Source organism: Magnolia sinica, chromosome 13 (genome assembly GCF_029962835.1).
Source record: "Magnolia sinica isolate HGM2019 chromosome 13, MsV1, whole genome shotgun sequence".
In the NCBI taxonomy this organism is placed as follows: Eukaryota; Viridiplantae; Streptophyta; class Magnoliopsida; order Magnoliales; family Magnoliaceae; genus Magnolia; species Magnolia sinica.
This window is the reverse complement of record NC_080585.1, coordinates 76,651,810-76,674,242: the sequence shown is the minus strand read 5'-3', so window position 1 is coordinate 76,674,242 and position 22,433 is coordinate 76,651,810. Positions and strand designations below refer to the sequence as shown.

Sequence of the window (22,433 nt, the reverse complement as noted above, 5' to 3'; positions counted from 1 at the left end):
TTTTACGGTTCATTTTAGGGCTTGTCCCAAAAAATGAGAGGGATATAAATCTCAAGTGGACCACACCACAATAAGATAATATTGATTGGATATTGACAATTAAAATTCTCCTAAGGCCCAATGAACTGTTTATTTCACATCTAATCTGTTGATTAGTTCATACAGGCCTAGATGAAGGGAAAAACCAAAAATCAGCTTCATCCAAAACTTTTATGGCCCCCTAATGGTTTCTAATGGTTGACGCTCACTCAACACTGTTTCTGCAATGTGGTACACTTGAGATTTGGATATACCTCATTTTTGGTCTCATACCATAAAATGATCTGAAAAAATATATGGACGGCATGGATGAAAAGCATACATCATGGTGGGGCCCACAGACCACCTACCGTCTGCCATTAGCTGGTGGCATGGGGAGTACCGAATCCGTTTCCGTCAGGAGGGGTATTTTCGTCCTGAAATTCCAACTCCGTACGAGGAGGTCCAAGTGCGTATTCTAAGTTTGTTTTGCTTTCAAAAAACCGCTGGATAAAAGGTGGGGTCCACAGTCGTAAATTTCTCAATACGCAAGCTCTGTAAGTTCTACCACGTTGTATATGTAAATCTACTCCGTCCATCAAATGGTAAACCTTATCTGAACCGTGATAGAAAATAACATCCTAACAAAAACTCCAGTGGACCATACCAATGGTACCAATGCAAATTTTCTCACAAAACCTCCATATTCACTAGGTGTGTCCACCTTAATTTTAGATCAGGATAATTTCTGAATATTCACTTAATCCTTAGTGAGTTACGCCTGGTTAACGGGTTTGATGAAAGATACACACCATGTTGACCCCACAAACAAGCCTATGGTTGGCATCCTATCCTCATTGTTCCCTTCGTGTGGCCCCCTTGATTTATGGATCTGTTTGAATTTTATCCTAGAAGCCTAGAATCAAGTCTAGTACCTGATGGACGGAGTGTATTCTACATATACAACTGGTGGGGCCATAGAGGATGTGTTGTACAGGATTCCGGTCCGCATTTTTCTCCCCTATAAGCATTCGTGGCGCCACTTCCAACCGGCTTCTTTTTTCTTTCGCTTTCTCTTCCAGAGAGAGAGAGAGAGAGAGAGAGAGAATCATATACACTGAGAATCTGTGTATGTCCTTGCTTGCATTGAGGAGAGACGGAGAGTCTATATACACTGAGATTCGTGTATGTCCTTGCTTCCACTGACATTTTCCTCAGCTCTGGAATATGTATTTCTTTCTCCGTTTTCAGGTATGAAGTGTCTCAAACCAAAGAGAATGGATTTGTAATTCCATCTGAGAGCTGTAGCTTCTCTCAGCCGTTGATTCGTCTTTCGTTTTCTGCTCTGATGATGCATTTGTTCTGATCTTGATATTTTAGGCCGCGTTTGGATGTACAATGGATTTTGATTGCATTGATTTGGATGGAGAAGAATGGAAGTGAATAATCACTATATGTTAATTTGGAAATTTTCTGAGTTTTAATTCCAACTCAAAAAGAAATTAATCATGATTTCGAACTGAACGAAGTCGGATTGATCTGAGCTCAGGCTGCGTTTGGATGTGCAATTGCAATAATTCAATTCAACAAAGTGGAATTGGGCCCAAAGGGAGTTAGCCTTCTCCGTTCATAATGTAGGATTGGATAGCGGTTCAATTGTTTTTTCATGTCAAACTTTAAATGAAGTTGGACTAATCCAAGCTTAGGTCACGTTTGGATGTGCAATTGAATTGAATTGCATTAATTCTCCCCCTTTTTTCTTGGTGAAGAATTGCAATAATTCAATTCAACAAGTGGAAATGGGTCTGTTCACAATGGAGGAATGGATGGTCGTTCAGATCAGTTTCCGATTCGAACTTGAAATGCATGCAATTGCATTTTGGGGTTGGTCGTTGATGGTTAGGCTTAGACGGGGCTGAGGTCAGATCCTGGTTGCTGGATCGTTCAAGTCAACCTGGACTTGGATGAGTCCGATCCAGTTCAGCACCATGAGTCATCATTGAAAGTATGCCCAACTCATGCGAGTCACCCCTCGACTTGACTCAGAATTGGACGAGTCAGCTTGAGTCACTGAGTCTTCAATCCATGGGTTAGATTGAGCCAGGCCCATTATTTTCCAGTCCTGAAAGCTAGGACCATCGTGGCCCATGCAGTGGGCTTGGTCGTTGCGGGTTTGGCTCAGATGGGGCTGAGGTCAGATCCTGGTTGCTGGATCGTTTGAGTCGACTTGGGCTTGGTTGAGTCTGATCCGTTTCGGCACCACGAGTCATCATTGAAAGTATGCGCAACTCATGGGAGTCACCCCTCGACTTGACTCAGAACCGGATGAGTCGGCCTGAGTCATTGAGTCTTCAATCCATGGGTCAGATTGAGCCAGGCCCATTATTTTCCGGTCCTGAAAGCTAGGACCATCCTGGCCCATGCAGCCATAAGCACACATCGGTTCGGGCTCTCAATCTGAACCCCAATGGAAATGTTGTTAGATGTAGGCCCTGCCCAAGCCCATTTATTTGTTGGGCCTGGAAACTGGGAGAGCACAAACAGCAGCCCTGCCTGTCCAGGGCTAGGAGCCGGCCCATTGACAGCCCTAGTCATTGCTTTGAATTGTGGTCCCACCCCCATTTTTTGTTCTTTCTCTATATCTATTTGAATGATTGCAATTTAGTGACACTGAGCATCCAAGCGCACCCTTAGGCCACATCACTATTGCAATCTAGGTCAGTTACATATATAGAAACATGCATGTGCGCTCACACACACACACATGAAAGCAGCATTACCCCTTCTCTTTTGCTAGAACAGTTATTCAATATGGTTGAATCTCCATTCCTTGCAGATTTGATGTGTTTTTTTTTTGACAGATAACGAGAAATTTTATAGAAGAAAAGAGACTACAAACACAAGGGCCTGATCAGCTGAGATAGCCGATCAGTTGCACCCAAGAAAAACAAATTACACCCCTTTAGCTTATCAACAGCAAAAGCCCATTCAACTATAAAGTGAATAACCCTTTTAATCGTATCCTCTATCGACTTGGAAGTGTCATTGAAGCACCTCCCGTTTCTCTCTTCCCACACAGCCCACCAAACTGCTAAGATAGATATTTTCCAGAGTTTAGTCTTATGATTACCACACCTAACTCCCTGCCATGCTTTTAGCAAGCTACAAACCGAGTCCGGGAAAACCCAATGAACTTGAAAACGAGACAGAATTTCAGACCAAATACGATATGTGAATGGACAGAGCACGAACAAATGGTCCACATATTCTTCATCCGCCATACGACATAAGCAGATATTTGTGATGCACATGCCTCTTTTTCTTAAATTGTCCACTGTCAGAACCTTATTCCTTGCAATCAACCACCCAAAAGTAGCTATCTTTGGAGGCACTTGATATTTCCAAACATAGTGAGATAGGTCCTCTTCAACCGGATGAGCACTCTTAACAATATACCTGTATAGGGACCTGGCTGAAAATTGCACTTCTTTATCGAGACGCCACACTGATCTGTCTTCAATGGACTGATCCGGATTGCTGCTTTGAATGCGGCTAAGCAAAGCAACATATTCTTCGACCTCTTGATCACGGAGATTTCTTCTACACGTTGGACTCCAAACGACTGCTCCCCCTAGGATCGAATAACAAGAATCCACTGAAATAGACTGATTTGGAGCTAGAAGGTAAATTTGCGGAAAAGCTGCTGCAAGTGTCATTACCCACCCATATGTCTTCCCAGAATCTAGTGTGATTGCCTTTCCCAATCGCTCTTCCCATTCCCTTAAGAACCTTCACCTTGTTTTCTAGGATACCTTTCCAAAGAGTTGAGGCTTTGTATGCAGAGGAATTTTTTGTCCACCACCCCCCTTCTGAACAACCGTATTTACTTTTGATCATGTTATTCCAAAGGGTACCATTCTCAGTCCCTAGCCTCTGAATCCACTTGCCTAAAAGAGCCCGATTCATGCTTTTGAGATCTTTTACTCCTGCCCCTCTTTCTTTAGTATGCTTGCACACTTCCTTCCAATTGACCAAGTGAAACTTTTTCTTGTCCTCTTTCCCATGCCACAAAAAATCCCTTTTAAGTCTCTTGAGAACTGCCAATACTGATGCTGGGCATTTGAATAAAGGCATAAAATATAAGGGAAGATTTGAAAGCGCCGCCTTAATGAGGGTGAGCCTACCCCTCAGGGATAAGTATCTACATTTCCATCTAGCTAGATAGGAACCCACTCTTTCAATCACCTTGCCCTATAAAGCTGTTGGGGGTTTACCAATGCACAAAGGAAGACCCACAAAAGTGGTTGGAAAACGGCCCATCACCCATTGAAAGAATTCAGCATACTTAGCAACCTGATCTACCTCCATGTTCACCCCAAATATTTTAGTCTTAGCCATGTTAACTCTCAAGCCCGAGACTGCTTCAAAGCACCTAATTATGGTCCTCAAATTACTAATTTTCTCATGATCTACCTCAGAGAATAAGAGTGTGTCATCCGCAAACTGAATGTGTGATATTGAAGTCGCCATCCCTTCCATTCAAAATCCGTTAATAATTCCTAACTCCTGGCCCTTACTCAACATTCTGGAAAAGGCCTCCCTACTAATAAAAATAGAAAAGGAGACAATGGATCTCCTTGACGAAGGCCTCTCGAGCTACAAAAGAAGCCTTTCGGAGATCCGTTGATTAAGACGGAGAAGAAAGCCGAGCCCACACATTCCCCAATCCATCTTCGCCATTTGTCTCGAAATCACATATGGGAGAGCATATACTGAAGAAATCCCCAATCTACGTGATCATATGTTTTTCGAGGTCCAATTTGCATACCAAACCCTGTTTTTTGGATTTGTGCCTAGAATCCAAGCTTTCAAAGGCAATTAGAGCACTATTTATGATCTAGCGACCCGGAATGAAAGCACTTTGATTATCAGAGATAAGTGATCCAATCACCCGTTTCAGACGAGATGCTAAAACCTTGGCCAGAATCTTATAAGGACCCCCTAAAAGACTGATCGGTCTGGAGTCCTTTAGGGATTCAGCCCCTTGGACTTTAGGAATCAATGCGATGAAAGATGCCCCTAGGTCCTTTGATAATCTACCACTATCATAGAATTCCTCCATAAATTCCATCACATCTCCTTTTAAACTTTCCCAGAAAGTTTGGAAGAAAATCATCGAGAAGCCATCTGGACCAGGGGACTTATCCCCTCCAAGTGCATCAACGGCTCCTTTAACCTCAAGAATAGAAAACGGGATCTCGATCCCCCTAGCGTCCATATTGGAAAGCCGGTCCATGTGAAGGTGGTCCAGATTGGGTCTCTTCTAGTCTTCTCCCTGAAGAAGCTTGCTAAAATATTGAATGGCCTCAACTGAAATGCTATGCTTATCTTCCATACAACATCCATCAACTACTATGCTTCTGATCTTGTTAACCCTCGCATGGGCACTTGCTATATAATGGAAAATTTTGGTGTTTTTATCCCCATCTTTTATCCATTTACAACAAGATCGCTGCCTCTAGAAGGTTTCATCTTTCATCAACCTGGCAGAGTAGTTTTGGATCAACTGAATTCTTCTGGACTGAGAATTTGAGGAGGAAATACTATCTTCCGCTAACTGATCAATAAATTGCATCTCTGCCAAAATATCCCCTGATTCCACTTCTCTTTTACGAAGAACCTCCGCTTTCCAAACCTTTAGCTTAGTTTTCAAAAGTCTCAGCTTGCTGCAAAGCCTAAAACCAGCATATCCTGACACCGTGAAACCTGCCCACCAGTCTTTAACCAGTTAGTGAAAACCTTCCATCTTCAACCATGAAGCTTCAAATCTGAATGGCTTTAGACCCTAGTTTTCATCATTAGCTGCAAGAAGAATGGGACTGTGATCAGAAGTAGGTCTCAGAAGAACTGATTGGGAGACTCGAGGATAAGATTCCAACCAATCTGGGGAGATCAAAAATCTGTCTAGCCTTGACATAGAGGGGCTAGTTCTACCATTGGACCACGTGAATCTCGCACCAAGCAGGGGAAGATCGACCAGTTCCTGTTCTTCTATTGATGTAGGACGGCCTAATCCAACCTTAAATGAGTATGATATTTGAAAGGGGCAGATTCATGCAATCTTAAAAAACAAATAAATATCAGCTTGCTTTATACATCATAAACACAAGAAAGAAATAAGGTTAATATAGCATTGATTAGGGCCATCCATCACAAACACGAAGTATTGAATCTTAAAATCTGAATTTAGTTGGATCCGGCGAAATATAGAACTTTCGTCTTGCAATACGTCCGTCTAACGATCCAAGTGGATTTTCTAATCTAGAAAAATAGAAATTTCCTGGATTGGGAAATCTGGAAAATTCAGAAAAAAAAAATGATGGTTCTTCAAATTTAGATTTGGGTGATCGGTTTTATGGGGGGATGAAAATCTTTTGAGATCTAATGATTTAGACAAAAAGAAACAAGATTTGGCTTTTAGATCTAAATATTTTAGGAGAAAAAGAAGAGAATGGGGTTAAAGAAAAGAGTACCTTGAGAAAAGAGAGAAGGAGAAATAAGTAGAGAATGAGAAATCCTTTACTTGGGCCTCATGCCCTTTTCCAATCACTGGAAGTCGAAGACGAAATCGTCATAGGCAAAAAAGTTTTTTTTTTTTTTTCATAAACATAACATAACATGCTATGGGTTTAGGGCGACTCTTATAAATTCGTAATTACATGAAATTACCAAAATACCCCTACTAAAAAAAAGTTTTAAAAAAAGAAATTTGCACAAAATTGTGCACAAACTATCTCAAAACTTAAATAAGTTAAATGTTCATAAACTAAATGCAAATTAAAAATGCCCGATGGGCCCCGATGATAGCGCCGTGAAGGTGGTGTAATGAAGGTGGGCCGTGACGATCCAACGGTCTGATCACACCATCCTCGCGATCCAACGGTCCAAGTGTCTCCTATAAGCAACTTACACATGTCACGAACACATGTGTAAGGTCTTCAACATCTGGAGACCCGACTCGTTGACACGGGTAACGCACGCCTCCTGCGTTGATATACTTTGAATGACCTAATGTCCGCATAAACTCCCCTCGGCTGAGAAGATCTCGACTCCGGCGAGATAAAACTCTTGTACTGTTCTAACAAATCTGGATCTAGTTGCTGCAATTCTGCTTCTGTCAACCATGTACAGTTGAATGATGGTCTGTTCTTCCACTTCACTAAGTACCTCTGAAATCCACCGTCTCTAGTGGAAACAATTTGCTCATCTACAATTCCTTCAATTTCTTCTCTTATCTCAGGTATAGTAGGCATAGGTGGTGTAGGTTGGGAAGAACATTCAGAAATTGGCCAATGATTTGGAACAAAATTTGGGTCTATGGGATGGCTTAAACAAGGCATTAGATCCTCCACATTGAATGTTGAACTAATCCCCATGCGAGGTGGAAGATTTATCACATACGCATTGGACCCAATCTTTTTCAGAATCTTAAATGGTCCAGCACTGCGTGCTTGTAACTTTTTAACGGTACCTTGTGGGAACCGTTCTGGCCTCATCCTAACCATCACATAATCGCCTTCATTAAATTCTTGAAGTCTACGATGTAAGTCAGCTGAAATTTTGTATTGTTCTGATACCAATTTGATGTAGGACAATTAACCACTTGCTTTAAAAGTTCGAACTATTAGAGTATGGCGAATTAATCCCTTTATCTCATTGCCCAGGCCCCACGTCTCATGGATTAGGCCCTCGGTTGAACCCCCCTCGTGGGCCCCAAATCACTTGGGTACCGCCTCACACGAGCCACCCGAGTCACACGGGTGGGGCCCGCGTCACATGAGCCACCTGCCTCACACAGACTGCCCACCCCGAGTGTGCCCCTGCATCTCACAGGCCACCCCACTCGAGCCCGGTGTGAAAATGCCCCCGCATTATCTATCCATTGAGAAAACATATGCATACCCTTTAAAGTCCTGCCAACTTGAGATCGTTTGTTCGGGTATCGCGTGATATTGAAGTCGCCACAAATGCACCAAGGGCCATCGAATTTTTGTCTGGAAGTATTCAGCTCTTCCCATAGCTCCGATCTTCTATCTTCTTGATTGGGACCATAGATCGAGGTGATTAAGATGAGAAAATCGCCTGACACCTCCTTAAGCAAGACCAAAACAGAATAAACACCACTCCAACTATCTGTAACAGACCTAAAGGAGGAATTCTAGGCCACTAAAATACCTCCTAATCTTCCCAAAGCATCTAACGCCAACCACTTAACTTTCTTCTCTTTCCACGGGGTTCCCAACAATTGATTGGAGAAATTCTGAACTTTTTTTTCTTGAAAACATAGCACCTCAGCTTTGCTTCTACCACAGATGTCCTTGAGAAGTCTCCTCTTCTGCTTGGACCCCGCTCCTCTAATATTCCAAGATATAATTTTCATTTAGGAACTGATCCGCCCTGTTGCAATTCGGACCCACCTCTAGAGGATGAACAACTGAACGTGGAGGGGCCGAGAACGAGACTGAGAAGTTTTTTATTACTGTTTGATCTAATAGGGGTTTTCTTGGGAGTTCTGATCCGAGACGGGGGCTGGCCACAATCTTTGATACAGTGGAAGAGGGCAATGAAGGCTTCTGGATGATCACCAAAGGAAACTCCTATAGACCTCCCCACGTGACCCATTGCATCCCTAATCCATTTTTTTCTTTTGAATAGAGTCAATCAACTGAGTCCTCTAATCCGCTGCCTCTGCGTTTGCCAGATGCGCCCTTTCCCTCTCACCAGTTGTTGAGCTCGCTCTCATTTACAATGGTTCCGCCTCCATAACTCCTTCTCCGGAACCTTCGTGGAAAAGATTTGCTATGGCTCGATCTGAGAATGGAGCTGTCGGAGTAGAGGATGGATGCGAGGAGCACTTGGAATAAGCTGCACTATCGGATAGAAATTCAACGTCGGAAGCGAAGGATGCACCCCTTTCATGAGAGAGGGATCCCTCCTTTGACAGGGCAGATAGAAGTCAGACAAATGCAGATCGTTTACGCGAGGAGGTAATCCTAACTCGGTTAGGGAAATGAAACGTTTGATTTCGCACAAGCGTAAAGGGTTGTCAACATCTATCACGAGAGAAAATTCGGGTGCGATCAGGATAGGTATAATCTGGCGGTCGGATGAAGACTCCTCTTCAAAGGAACAATTAGGATTAGAAGTAGGATAGATCGGTAGGGTCGAAGTAGACGCTTCGATATTGGTGTCTTCCGAACCACCTTTATGCACCCGAACCTCCCCTTCGGAACGTCTAAAGGCTCTGAAGCTACCACCTGTATCCCTAGGTCTTTCGCTCTGACGCCGCGGCAGATTTAGGACAGAAGATGACTGATAGCGTTGCCCCGTCTCGATACATGTGAACGACGGGGATTGAAACCCTGTTGAAAAGTTATCCAGAGGGGTACGTGTCAAGTGATCTCTCAACGAACTGACGACGTCGGCTCTTTCTCCAGCCAATGCATGACATGTTTCCAACGCATTTTTCGGTACTCCACAGTCGCATGCATCTTGTGCTTCTTCTTCCTGAGACACTGCTACTTCCGCTTCTAAAGAAGGTGACAGAAACCCCTCCCGCCTCCAGAAATCAGCCCATCTAGGAATGGGGTATCCTTTTCCTCCCATTGCACCAGAAGGAAAAGCTTTCTATCCTCCTCCATCACTTGGATGTGAGGTGGAAGGATCTCTCCCTTCCTTCGCCTTACTCTGACCTTGATAGCACCCACCTCCTCCGCAGTCTTTGTTTTAACATCCAATTCAATAAATTGGCCTAAACGAACTATGGCTACTAGAAAGAACTCATCGTTCCAGAGTTCCAGGGGGACCGACCAAATCATCATCCAAACAACTTCCATTCCAAACAAAGAGAACTCCCATTTCTGATAATCGAACCGTCTTTATGAATCACTCTCGCCATGATCAGACCATCTAGGTTGATACCCGAACCCGATTCGATCCATAGTTCGTTGTATCCGATGGGTTTTATAGTATGTCTCCTGCGGGAATCTGCAGCATTCATCTAGCCATCTCCTTTTTGTATCGATGCACCCTCTTTAGTGATTGCCACCACCGAATCCTGAAGCACTCTTTTTGAGCGGCTGAAGGATTCAGAACTAATGTGCACCCAATTATCATTCCCTTTGTCTCTACCCTCATCCCTCTTCTGCCTCTCCTCTTCACCGATCTCTGTTCTGCTTGCCTGTGGATCCAGTCGAGTTGCTTTCATTTTGAGTAGCACTTCCTTAAAGGAAGGCGTTTCATCGAAATTTGTTGCAATCTACTCCCCTCGAGAATATGAAACAGAGGTTGTGGGGTTCTGCGTTTTTGAGAAGGTCTTCTCCACCACCATTCTTCCTTTCTTGTCCATCTGTTTTGGACCATATCTTGCTCTCTAAACCAACATTTTTGCACCTCCGAAACCTTCACCATGCAGCATCTGGACCGCCCTACTGAGTTCTTCCTCTGAACTCATCCTAACAAGGGCGAAACCTCTGTATTTCCCTGTTAACATGTTCCTTGGCAGTACTACATCCATTACCGCACCAGCCCGACCAAAAACCCTTAAGAAATTAATCGGGAGCCAGCCTTTTGGGTATCCCTTAATGAACAGAGTAGGGTATGTCGAAATATTCCTTCGTTTGTACAAATTTGATCTTTTCTCTTTTTGGCCTCTATTAACTGTTTCCCAATCCATTCCTTCATCGCTGTCCTTAGATTTTGCTGTTGTCTCTTCTAGCCGTTTCCCCGTTTGCACAGTCTCGTCACGCTTTTCCGCCATTCCTAACGAGGTCATCTCCGATTCTCTGCCGAGAAGCCGTCGCTCACCATTGCTCACCATCTTCGATTATCTACCGAGAAGCACTGACTTCTATTTTCTACCATGTTCATAACAAAATTTTAGTAAAAAAGGCGGTGGAAAAAATATAAAATTGCTAATGCCTATTTACAAATGGAGAAGGTGTAGGCCCTGAAGCTCATGACTGGTTTTGAAACACCTTCATGTCATGTTTGGATGCAGACAATTGAGGCTCTAAATCAAGATTTACCCATATTTTCAATAGCCCCAATTGTGATTCATGTAGCAATTTTAGACTATTTGGATGCTCTATTGAATTGAATTGCAACCATTAGTCTAATGATGTGGAACTCTTCCTTCCTCTGCATTTAGATTGAGGCCTTTGCTCTAAATTGCACTTATGGAACTTTCAAGTTGGACTCAAAGGAATGTAACTGCACTTTGAGGGCTACCTTCTCATCATGAAGACTTGTCATGAATAGTTTTTGTTGCTATTGTTGTTGTTGCTGTAGTTTGCCTTTCTCTCAATTCAACTGAATATTTTCTATTCAGTTCAGTGGTGCATCCAAGCAAAGGCTGGTTCAAAGTTGAATGTTTTCTTTGGGCTGATGTGTCTATGTGGGCAGGCACTGAGTGGGATGCTTCTCTACCCAAATTTAGCATACTTTGTGTTTCATACTTTTCAGGCGGGACCTGAAACACACGGGTAGGTTGAGAAGGGAAGAATAAACAATTACTGCATATCATGATTATGGTTTTCCTCACCTCCCTAAACTCACCACAGAATGGATACTCATCCGTTCTGCCACTGTTCATTCTACCTGCAGTTTGAGGTAAACCCAAGTGCATTTATACCAAGTGAATCTTCTTCCACACTGCCTTTTGCAAAATTTGCATCTGTTCACGTAACTCATCATCATCCACAGTTATTTATGCCTTTTTTTACCCAATTAAATGTGTCGACAAAACACTTTGAGAACAAGTGCAGAGTGCCCATGATATAATGAGAATGCTAGTGTATTATATTTATTGTGTGTCCTTTTAGTATAAGTGCATGTGCACACTTCCCTATTCCCCTGCAGTGTACTATATGCTTTTTCATAATAAAATATTATGTGTTAGGGCATGCAAGCCTAACATATCATCTCTCCCAAACTCTCCTCCTCCTTCTCTCTCAATATTCTCATCTCTTCTTCACATTATCCTCATCAAATCTTTTTCTACTTGGTATCAGAGCAAGTTCAAGGCATTCCGCATCCAACAGGTTGAGAGGCGACACGTCACCTTGCTGACGTCAGCGTTGTACGGACGCATGGGCTCTGTTTGAGCTAAAAGTTTAGGGGTTTGATAGATCTTGATTTTAGAAGATTTGTCATGATTTTTTCAGAATTTATTGGACCTCATTTCATGGTATTTTGGGCGAAATAGAGAAATTCGAAAATCGGTTCCAGATTCCGTTTTTCTTTGATCTACCTCCAGTCGGTCAGCTTTGCTTCGGTGTCGTTGCTCACGCGGGACCGAAATCTGCCGCCCACGCTCTCCATGGGGGATTGGTTTACTTAAGATCAATGTTTGAGAGGGTTTTAACCTCAAATGGGCGTGCGGCTGGGCCGTTTTTCACTCGGTCAGGCCCTATTTCATTGCGTTTCATGGTATTTTGGATGATTGACATTTGTTTGAGGTTTATCTCTTGTTATGTTGAAGGATTGAGTGAGATAGAGTTGTTTGAATCAATCTTTCTTGGCATAGGGGTTCTCTTGGCATAGGTTTATTTCTCTTGGACTCTATTATAGCTAACAAAGGGCCCTCATCTCTTGGCATAGGGTCTCTTGAATCCAACCCCTTGCAGATTACCTCCATTAAGTTGAATAGTGACAACTATCTTCAATGGGCACAATCTGTAAAAGTATTTTTAGGAGCCTGTGACAAGTTGTCGTATATTTTGGATGATCTTCCAAGCTATACAGATGTTACCTACAAGTCTTGGACAAAGGAGAATTATCAAGTTATTGCATGGTTGTTGAATAGCATGGATTCCTCGATTAGCCACTCAGTGATGTTTTTATCCTCGGCTAAAGGCATTTGGGATACGCTTCATGATATGTTCTCGGAATCTCAGAATTTTTCACGGGTATTCCAGCTTATTCAAGAAATTGGTCGGTTTCAACAAAACTCCAGATCATTAAAAGATTACTATTCGACGATTCGGGGTATGTGGGATGAGTTGGATATGTATCAGCCTCTTCCTTCCAAATGTAAACAGGATCATGAACATGCTCATAAGCAGCGGGATAATACTCATATCATGCAATTCCTAGCTGGGTTGAATTCTGATTATCTTCATGTTCGATATGAGGTTGTTATGCAGGATCTTCCTCCATTGACGACAGTCTATGCCATGTGTCAGCGTGCTACTGTCTCTATTCTTCCTTCTCATTCATTTGTGCCACCGAGTGTTCGGCACATCTCGCTGGCGATTAGTCCTCTCTTGGTCTTCAGGTACCATCCTTGAGTTCAGGGTGCATTTTTGGTTTTGGTGGTCGTGGTAGAGGCCGCGAGGGAGATCGCAGTCGTGGCGGCCGTAGTCTTCGTGGTCGTGGTGGACGTGGACGAGGACGTGATGGTTCCCGCATTTGTTCACATTGCGGTGGAACTAATCACACTATTGATTATTGCTGGCAGCTACATGGTCGTCCTACGTATGCCGCTGCTTCTGTTGCTTCTGAGACAGTCTTCCACCCCGACAGCTGAGCAGTCTACTTCAGGGGAGTCTCTTATTATTTCTCGGGCGGCATATGATGCCCTTATGCGGCTTCACATTCGGGATATTCCTGAGCCTTCTCACGCAGCTTCGGCCCAGTCAGGTACCGCCCTTCTTGCGTCATCCTCTCCTACCTCCTGGGTTATTGACTCTGGAGCTTTCTCCCATATGACTGGTAAGTTGCAATTCTTTTCTTCTTATTCTTCTTCTTCTTCTCCCACTCAGTATGTCACAGTCGCAGATGGAACCCAATCTCCCATCTCTGGGATTGGTTCCATCCCTCTCTCTTCTTCCTTGTCTTTGTCCTCCGTATTGCATGTGCCTCGTTTTCCATTAAACTTATTGTCTGTTAGCTCTCTTACTAAATCACTCAATTGTTTCATCACCTTCTTTCCTTCTTATTGTTTGTTTCAGGACCTACAGACGAAGAGAGTGATTGGTGGGGGCATGAGCGAGGAGGCGTTTATCTTCTCGATGATACACCTGTTGCCGCTTCTAATACCCTTTCTCTAGATCAAGAGTCCATGACTCGGTGGCATTGCCGCTTAGGCCACCCATCCATTGCTAGATTAAGACTTTTATTTCCCTCCTTACCTGTCACTAAACCATTATGCTATGATATTTGTGAATTATCTAAACATCATCGTGCTACGTTTCCTCCTAGCTCTTCTGGGAGGAAATCTCAACCTTTTCTTCTGGTTCACTCGGATGTTTGGGGACCAGCTCCGGTTACCTCGACTTTTGGATTTAGATATTTTGTTACCTTTATTGATGATTATTCCCGCATGACTTGGATTTATCTTTTGAAATCTAAAAGTGAAGTGTTTGATGCATTTAAAGTGTTTTATCATGAAGTGTGCACTCAATTTCATTGTTCCATCAAATCCCTCCATTCTGATAATGAGGGAGAATACATGTCTACTGCCTTTCTGTCCTTCTTGCAGGAACGTGGTATTTTATCTAGGACGTCATGTGCTCGCACTCCTCAACAAAATGGTATTGCAGAACGAAAGAATCGTCATCTTCTTGACGTTGCTCGCACCCTTCTACTTGGTATGCATCTACCCAAACATTTTTGGGGTGATGCTCTTTTAACTGCTACTTTTCTTATTAATCGTATACCCTCACGTATTCTGTCTTATAAATCTTCATTTACTATTTTGTATCCTCATGATAACCCATTTCCTCTACCACCTAAAGTTTTTGGTTGTACATGCTTTGTTCAAATTTTGGATGGGAGTAATGATAAACTTAGTCCTAGGGTGATTAAATGTGTCTTTATAGGGTATACTCGGAGTCAGAAAGGTTATAAATGCTTTGACCCATTGACTCGCAAGAAATATGTCTCTGCCGATGTCACCTTCTTTGAGGATCTTTCTTTTTTCTCCTCTCCAGGCAGATCCCTTGTGATCCTCTTGCGCATCAGGGGGGAGTATAACTGTTATCCTCTTTCCACTAATGATCATGGGAAAACTCCTCTCCCCTCTATTCAGCATCCTGTTGGTGATATGGTTGAGCCTAAGCCTCTGCGGGTGTATCAGCGTCGAGATAAATCTTCACAAGCTCAGTCATCTACCCTTCCGCTTACTTTGGATGTTGGTTCAGGTGACTCTCCTAACTCGAGTTTAGATCTTCCCATTGCCTTGCGCAAAGGGTCACGATCTTGTACTCAACACCCCATTAGTAATTTCGTTTCATATGATCATCTTTCACCGTCTTTTCGATCGTTTGCGCTTCCCTTTCATCACAGACTATTCCTAGATCTCTCTCACATGCTCTTGAGTCCCGATTGGACAAAGGCGATGATGGAAGAAATGTCGCTCTTGAGAAGAATCATACTTGGGATCTTGTGCTACTTCCTGTAGGCCATAAGCTGTTGGCCGTCGATGGGTTTATACAATCAAGTTTCTTCCGGATGGCTCGATTGATCGCTATAAAGCCCGTCTTGTTGCTAAAGGTTACACCCGGACTCATGGTGTGGATTACTTGAGACATGGATCTCCAGTGGCTAAGCTTAATTCAATTCGTGTTGTGCTCTCCTTGGCCGTTAATTTATCATGGCCCTTGTTTCAGCTTGATGTTAAGAATGCATTTCTCCATGGGGATCTTACAGAGGAAGTTTACATGCATCAACCTCCTGGCTTTGTTGCTTCTCACAACCCTGCACTTGTATGTCGGTTGAAGAAGGCTCTTTATGGACTCAAACAATCTCCACGTGCATGGTTCGAAAAATTTAGTTAGGCTCTCTTGGAGTTTGGCTTTGTTCGTAGTCATGCTGATCATTCTCTCTTTATATGTCGTCGATCGACGGGCATCATGGTTCTCATTGTCTATGTGGATGATATTGTTTTGTCCGGTAGTGATTCTGCTGGAATGAGGGAGGTCAAAGATTTTTTGAAGACCAAGTTTGAAATCAAGGATCTTGGTCCTCTTCGCTACTTCCTCGGAATTGAAGTTGCTTGTTCATCATTCAAATTGGTCTCGTCACAACGAAAATATGCGCTCGATCTTCTCATGGAGACCGGCATGTTAGGGTGCAAGCCTGCTGCCACTCCCATGGATATTTCACAGAAGCTTTGACCAGATGATGGTGCTCTCCTTACTGATTCCGAGATGTATCGATGACTTGTAGGCCAGCTTATTTACTTGAATATTACTCGCCCAGATCTCTCATTTGCGGTGGGGGTTGTTAGCCAATTCATGCAAGCTCCCCGTACTTCTCATCTTACGGCTGTCTACTGCATACTTCGGTATTTAAAATCAGCCCTAGGTCTTGGCCTCCGCTTTCAGTTGCATGGTCATCTTCATCTTTCTGTCTATTCCGATGCCGATTGTGCAGGTAGTACTTTTGATCGCCGCTCTACATCCGGCTTCTGTACCTTCCTAGGTGGCAATCTTATACCCTGGAAGAGCAAAAAGCAGCCAGTTGTTGCTCCAGCTGAAGCTGAATATCGTGCTATGGCTCATGCGACATGTGAACTTGTGTGGCTTCGCAACCTTCTTGAAGAACTTGGCTATCCTCCTTCGGGTCCTATTCCTCTTCACAGTGACAATCAAGCGGCTATCCATATTGCTCGTAACCCAATTTTCCACGAGCAAACCAAGCATATTGAGGTTGACTGTCACTTTATTCGGGAGAAAGTCGAGGAAATTGTCACTCCTTTTGTTAGATCTGGGGATCAACTTGCGATGTTCTTACAAAATCCTTGAGTCGAGATGCTCTTCATCGTGTTCGTGACAAGTTGGGCATGATCAACATCTATGCTCCAACTTGAGGGGAGTATAGAGAATGCTAGTGTATTATATTTATAGTGTGTCCTTTTAGTGTAAGTGCATGTGCACACTTCCTATTCCCCTGCAGTGTACTATATGCTTTTTCATAATAATATATTATGTGTTAGGGCATGCCAGCGTAACATATCATCTCTACCAAACTGTCGTCCTCAGTCTCTCTCAATATTCTCATCTCTTCTTCACATTATCCTCATCAAATCTTTTTCTACTGATATAATGAGTTGTATAGTTCTTTCTTTCATCTACAAAACTTTTCTTCTTTGGTCTTTGTTATTGTTTTCTCGTCTTTGATATCGGTATTCCCTCAAAAGACACTTCCCAGGAATTTCTATTCCTCAAGGCATTATTTAGTAAAACCCTCATTCCTGAGCAATTTTGCAGTAAAATCCCTTCTCATTTCTTCTTTTATTTTATTTTATTTTATGATCTGGCACTCAAAAAGGTACTTGTTTTTCTTCTCTCGAAAGATTATGAGTTTTTAGAATTTCATGGTGTAGGAAAAAGGAGAAGAAGAGAATTTTGGAAGCGAGATATGTTAAGAGAGGTAATCTCTCACATGATTATCACTTTATTATGAAACCCTAAACAAAAAGGGTGCGGTGTCCTGAAGGACCATCAAAGGAAAAGTATAGATACTATGCCCACCACTCTAATACATACAAATATGCATATACACATGCACACAATCTCCAACACTCTCCCTCAAGGTGGAGCATAGATGCCACACATGCCAAGCTTGCACACAATAACCTAAAGTTGAAAAGAAGAGATGGCCTTGGTGAGCATATATGCTAATGATTATTGGACCGCTCATACCGAGTGCATAGTAGTTGAGAAGAGATCTTCTCACATACAAAGTGAAAATCAACGTAAATATGCTTTTTTCTCTTACGAAAATAATATTAAATGCAATACGAATAGCTACTTGATTATCACAATGTAATGGAATTGTAGTGGCAACATTGATTCTTTGTCCTGAAGAAAGGATTTAACCACATGATCTCACATCAAATGTGTCATGTACCATGGAGTGATATTTTGCCTCCACAGATGAGCGAGCAATAATTGTTTGCTTCTTACTTTTTTAATAGACAAGCTTACTTTCCACAGGCACGGGATAGTTAGTCATTGAATTTCTATCATTTAGAAGACCCAACCCAATCTGCATCAAATATCCCTATAACTTGAAGATGACTACAATTGGCACATAGAATACCCTTGCCTAAGGTAGTCTTCGTATAGCAAATGATTCTATTAACTACTTCAAGGTGGTGGGAACATGGAGAGTGCATAAACTGACTCATAACACTCATAACATAAGCAATTCCCGATCAAAATGTTGTTAAGTCAACCTCCCCACTAAACATTGATAGATGTAGGGATCGCTAAGCGCCTTTGACGATGATTTACTTTTGTAGGAGTAATGCTGGGGCATTTTCACACTGGGCTCGAGTGGGGTGGCCTGTGGGATGCAGGGGCACACTTGGGGTGGGCGGCCCGTGTGAGGCAGGCCCCACCCGTGTAAGGCGGGTGGCTTGCGTGAAGCGGAACCCATGTGAAGTGGGGCCCATGAGGGGATTGAGATAAAGGGATTGATTCGCCATGCTCTAGCAGTTCGAGCTTTTAGAGCAAGTGGTTAGTTGTCCTGCATCAAAGTGGTATAAGAGTGGGAGGTCTCGTATTCGAGACTCCTTACCGGGGTTGATTAATGCATCATCATCAATAATCCTGGAGGTGGAAGTATAGGAGTGGAGTTAAAATGCATGATTAGCAGAAATGCATATTTTCGCTCGATGCACTGATAGGGTGATAGTTTAATCCCAAGAATTTAGCACATTGGGAGCTGGTTCTCCCTCAACCTTAACATTGTTAGTGGCACCTTTAGGCTTGGGATGTGAATGGGGAAGGATCTAACAATGCTCCCAAACATTTCGGTGATTGCCACAGTGTGTGCAAAGGAGTTTATCCATATCATTGTTTCTATTGAAAGACCAAGATTGTCATAGGTTTCCGCTATGAGATGATTTGGACCCCACAACAAGAGATGATCCCTTGGGAAGCACAAACTTCTACATATTGGAAGTAGCACGGCAATTGGCTTCTCCTAGTTATATTCCACTTCTAGTGAGGGTTAGGATTCCCTACCTAGAACTTGGACATGTTGAAGTTCAAAGTTATAGTGAAGCCCAACAAGAAATTTGAATATTCTCCTCTGCTCACTTCCTCATTTCTTCAAGAGTGGAAGCAATGGGCTAGGAATGATCCAGTTGTTTCCACTTGTCTAATTGCAGCGAAATGCTCTTCCACATGATTCTCTTTGTTGCATATTGGTGATCTCCTGATGTAACTGATATGTACATACAAGATTTTCACGTTGAACATATGTCTTGGCCATTGTCTCCCGTATCTCCTTTGTCATCTTTAGAAACAGCATACTGCAACTAATAGTAGGGTGCATGGAGTGAAGAAGCCACGGCATCACTGTCTGATTTTCACTTTCCCAATCGTCATGGGATGGGTCTTCAGCTAGCTCCCTTTTATTTCCAATATTATACCCCAATTTGTTTGTACTATCAATGACATCTTGCCTAACTAGGACCACTCCAGGTAATTCCTACCATCAAGTTACACTGTTGTAATTGTCAACTCCATATGACGATCTTATTGATTTGATCCCATTGCATGAGGTTTTTCTGATCACCAAGAGTTCCTCAGATATCAACTTGTTCTTGAATCAATTTTGATAATGCAAAAAAATAAAAAATAAAAATAAAATAAAATTAATAAAAAAAATGCCCCAAATCTCATTGCATGATGTCCAAATTCAAAAAGAAGATCCAAAATCAATTTATGAAGATGACAAACAGGGAGATTATGGGTGCTTCAGCTGGTGGGCTGGATGGTGGTTGTGCCAGTTGGTGCTGGCTTACTCGTGTTGGCAGGCAACGGGCTGGTGCAATGGCTCAAAAGAAAGGGAAAAGCAAAGGAGAAAGGGAGAAGTGAGAAATGAGATAAGGGAGCAGTTGAGGAGAGAGGAGAGAGGATCTAAACTCTAAATTCCTTTCTTTAATATCATATAGAATTTCACGGTGTATGAAGAAGAGAAGGAGAAGGAGAAATGAGTTTTGGAAGACAAAGATGTTAAGATAGATTAATTCTCACATCTAATATCGCTTTATTATGAAACCCTAAACGGAAAAGATATGGTGTCTTGAAGGACTACCAAAGGAAAAATATACACACTATTCCCAATACTCTATTACGTACAAATATGTGTGCATGCATATGCCCATGATCTCCTACATGGTCAAGGTATCCCAAATCAGTTATGTAATGGCTGTAATGGCCGTTACGTAATGGTAACAGTCATAACCGTTATGCGTTTTGGGGTCGAAATAGCCGTTACAGAAAAAATGGGCCGTAATGGCCCTGTAATGGATATAATGGACCCGTAATGGTCATGCAGCAGTGTGTGTGTGTGTGTGTGTGTGTGTGTGTGTGTGTATTTATAAAGAGTTGTGATGGCCGTTACGGCCACTGTTACCATTATGGAACACCTTGTACATGTTGAATTCCTAGAGGCTGTAAATGTGGAAATAATTACTTCTATAGGCTTCTGTCTCAACAGATTTGGTACCATATCTGAAATGCTAATGCCTTTGCCTTCAAAATTTTTGTATTTTTCAGTACATTGTTTCCATGCTTGTGTTATACATGCCAATTGCTTTTTGTATCCTGTGATTCTAAATGATGTTGTGGAGGAACTCAGATGTCCCAATTTAGCCAAGGCATCTTTAATCTTTATATTTGAAGAAGTTCTAAAATTTTGCATCCCTTCCCCAAGACTTATTCAGCTTTATTCATCTTCCCCAGTGATATCAAAGTGGATCATTTGATCTAATACACAGTAGCATTACATTGAATATTTTAGTTTGTTGTTATCTACTCTTTCTCTTTCGTCTCCAAGATTCAGTCTTATTTGAAAAATCACATGGTTGGTAGGTCTGTGCCATTTCTGAGTTGTTAGCCATTCAAGGAAATTTATATTGGGATATTTTCGAAAATTCTGAGAAGTCAAATCTAAAAATGTAGCTCATTATCTCTTCGTTGGCTGAAATAGGGTGTCTTTATGGTACTAGGAGCTCTTTGGATGCCTGGTTCGATGAAATGGCATTTTCCTGAAACCTGATGAAGTATTGAGGTGATTCCTTCAAGTGTTTTAAGAAACATGGCCAGCAAAACCACTAAAGTACGGTTTGTTTATTGTCCGAAATGTCGGAAGCTTCTAACAGAGTTGAGCGATATTCCTGTTTACAAGTGTGGTGGATGTGGTACCGTTCTCAAAGGTAACTTCTTCTATTGATAATTGCTTCAAATTCTGATATTTTACAATGAAAAATTGGTGCAAACTAGGCGACTGATTATCAAACAAGTCCTCAAGTTCACTCTTAATCCAATCACAGTGTGAATAATCTGCTAAGAAAACTATAGAGATAAAAACGCTGAACATGAGGTAGGAGTTGCCTCCAGAAATTTGTAAATTATATCCAGAACAAGAGAAGACTCTTTTCTAGTAAAAAAGCCAGAGGAAAGATACCTACAAAATTCTCGTTAAAGTGTCTTTCACACACGCACTCACGAACACATGCAAAATTCTCCAAAAGTCTTTTTCACACACGCGTGTTAAACCAATCTAAATCCTACCCTTGATTTCAACTAATCTCAGCCCTTAAAAGAGTACTAAGACCTTCCTATTAGTCTCATCACATGCATGCTTGTGCACGTAACTCCAAACCAAATCCTAACCCTTGATTTCAACTAATCTCCTAAAACCTTCAACTAATCTCCTAAAACCTTCCTATTAGTCCTATTCAAATAGAAACCAAGGACCTCTAAACCTAGGGACATGATATGATAGAGCCCTCTATCATAATAAGATAGAGCCACCTTCCACCATCTATGTGGAAGGGTGGATGGTAGATCAAGACCTTTCACCTAGTAGTGTCAACCTTAGATGTCCCTTGGTTCAAAACCCACACGAGAAGGAGAACAATTTTTATTTTTTTTGAAAGACGGTAATTTCATTAAAAGGCCGCCAATACGTGTAAAAGAATAGAAAGAACAAAAGGAGACAACACTACCGCCAACCCAACAGAAGTTGAAACAAAACATCCGATCCCGACGCCCATTCTATTACAAAAGTTTTAGCCCTCCTAAAAACATATATCGCTTTCTGTTTCTTGTTCTTCAAACATCGGTCATTTCTTTCTAACCATAATGCCCATAAACCCGCTAACATACTCAACCTCCATATCATTGTCCTTGTTTTCCCTATTCACCTTCCATGCCATGATAGAAGAAAATTATCTATTGAACCCGGAAGCACCGAAAGCACTCCGAAAAGCTGAAAGAAAAGACCCCACACCTCCCTTGCGAAAGGACAGTGAAGGAACGAGTGATTCACTGGTTTCGCATCTTGGAAACAGAGAAGGCATACATTTGAAAGAACCATATTCCTCTTGC

General features: G+C 42.2%; 1 protein-coding gene across 4 annotated transcripts in view; it reads left to right on the top strand.

Annotated features, from left to right (window-relative positions):
• Positions 1 to 1,095: 1,095 nt before the first annotated feature.
• Positions 1,096 to 22,433, top strand: part of LOC131223874 (uncharacterized) — a 56,658-nt gene continuing 35,320 nt past the window's right edge. For 3 of the 4 annotated variants that reach the window (XM_058219406.1, XM_058219404.1, XM_058219407.1), the window contains exons 1-2: positions 1,096 to 1,269; positions 21,031 to 21,256. In XM_058219406.1, the coding sequence (XP_058075389.1) occupies positions 21,139 to 21,256 (118 nt within the window). In that variant the 5' untranslated portion in view covers positions 1,096 to 1,269; positions 21,031 to 21,138. The remainder of the gene's footprint in view (positions 1,270 to 21,030; positions 21,257 to 22,433) is intronic. The other variant, XM_058219405.1, reaches the window with a different exon arrangement.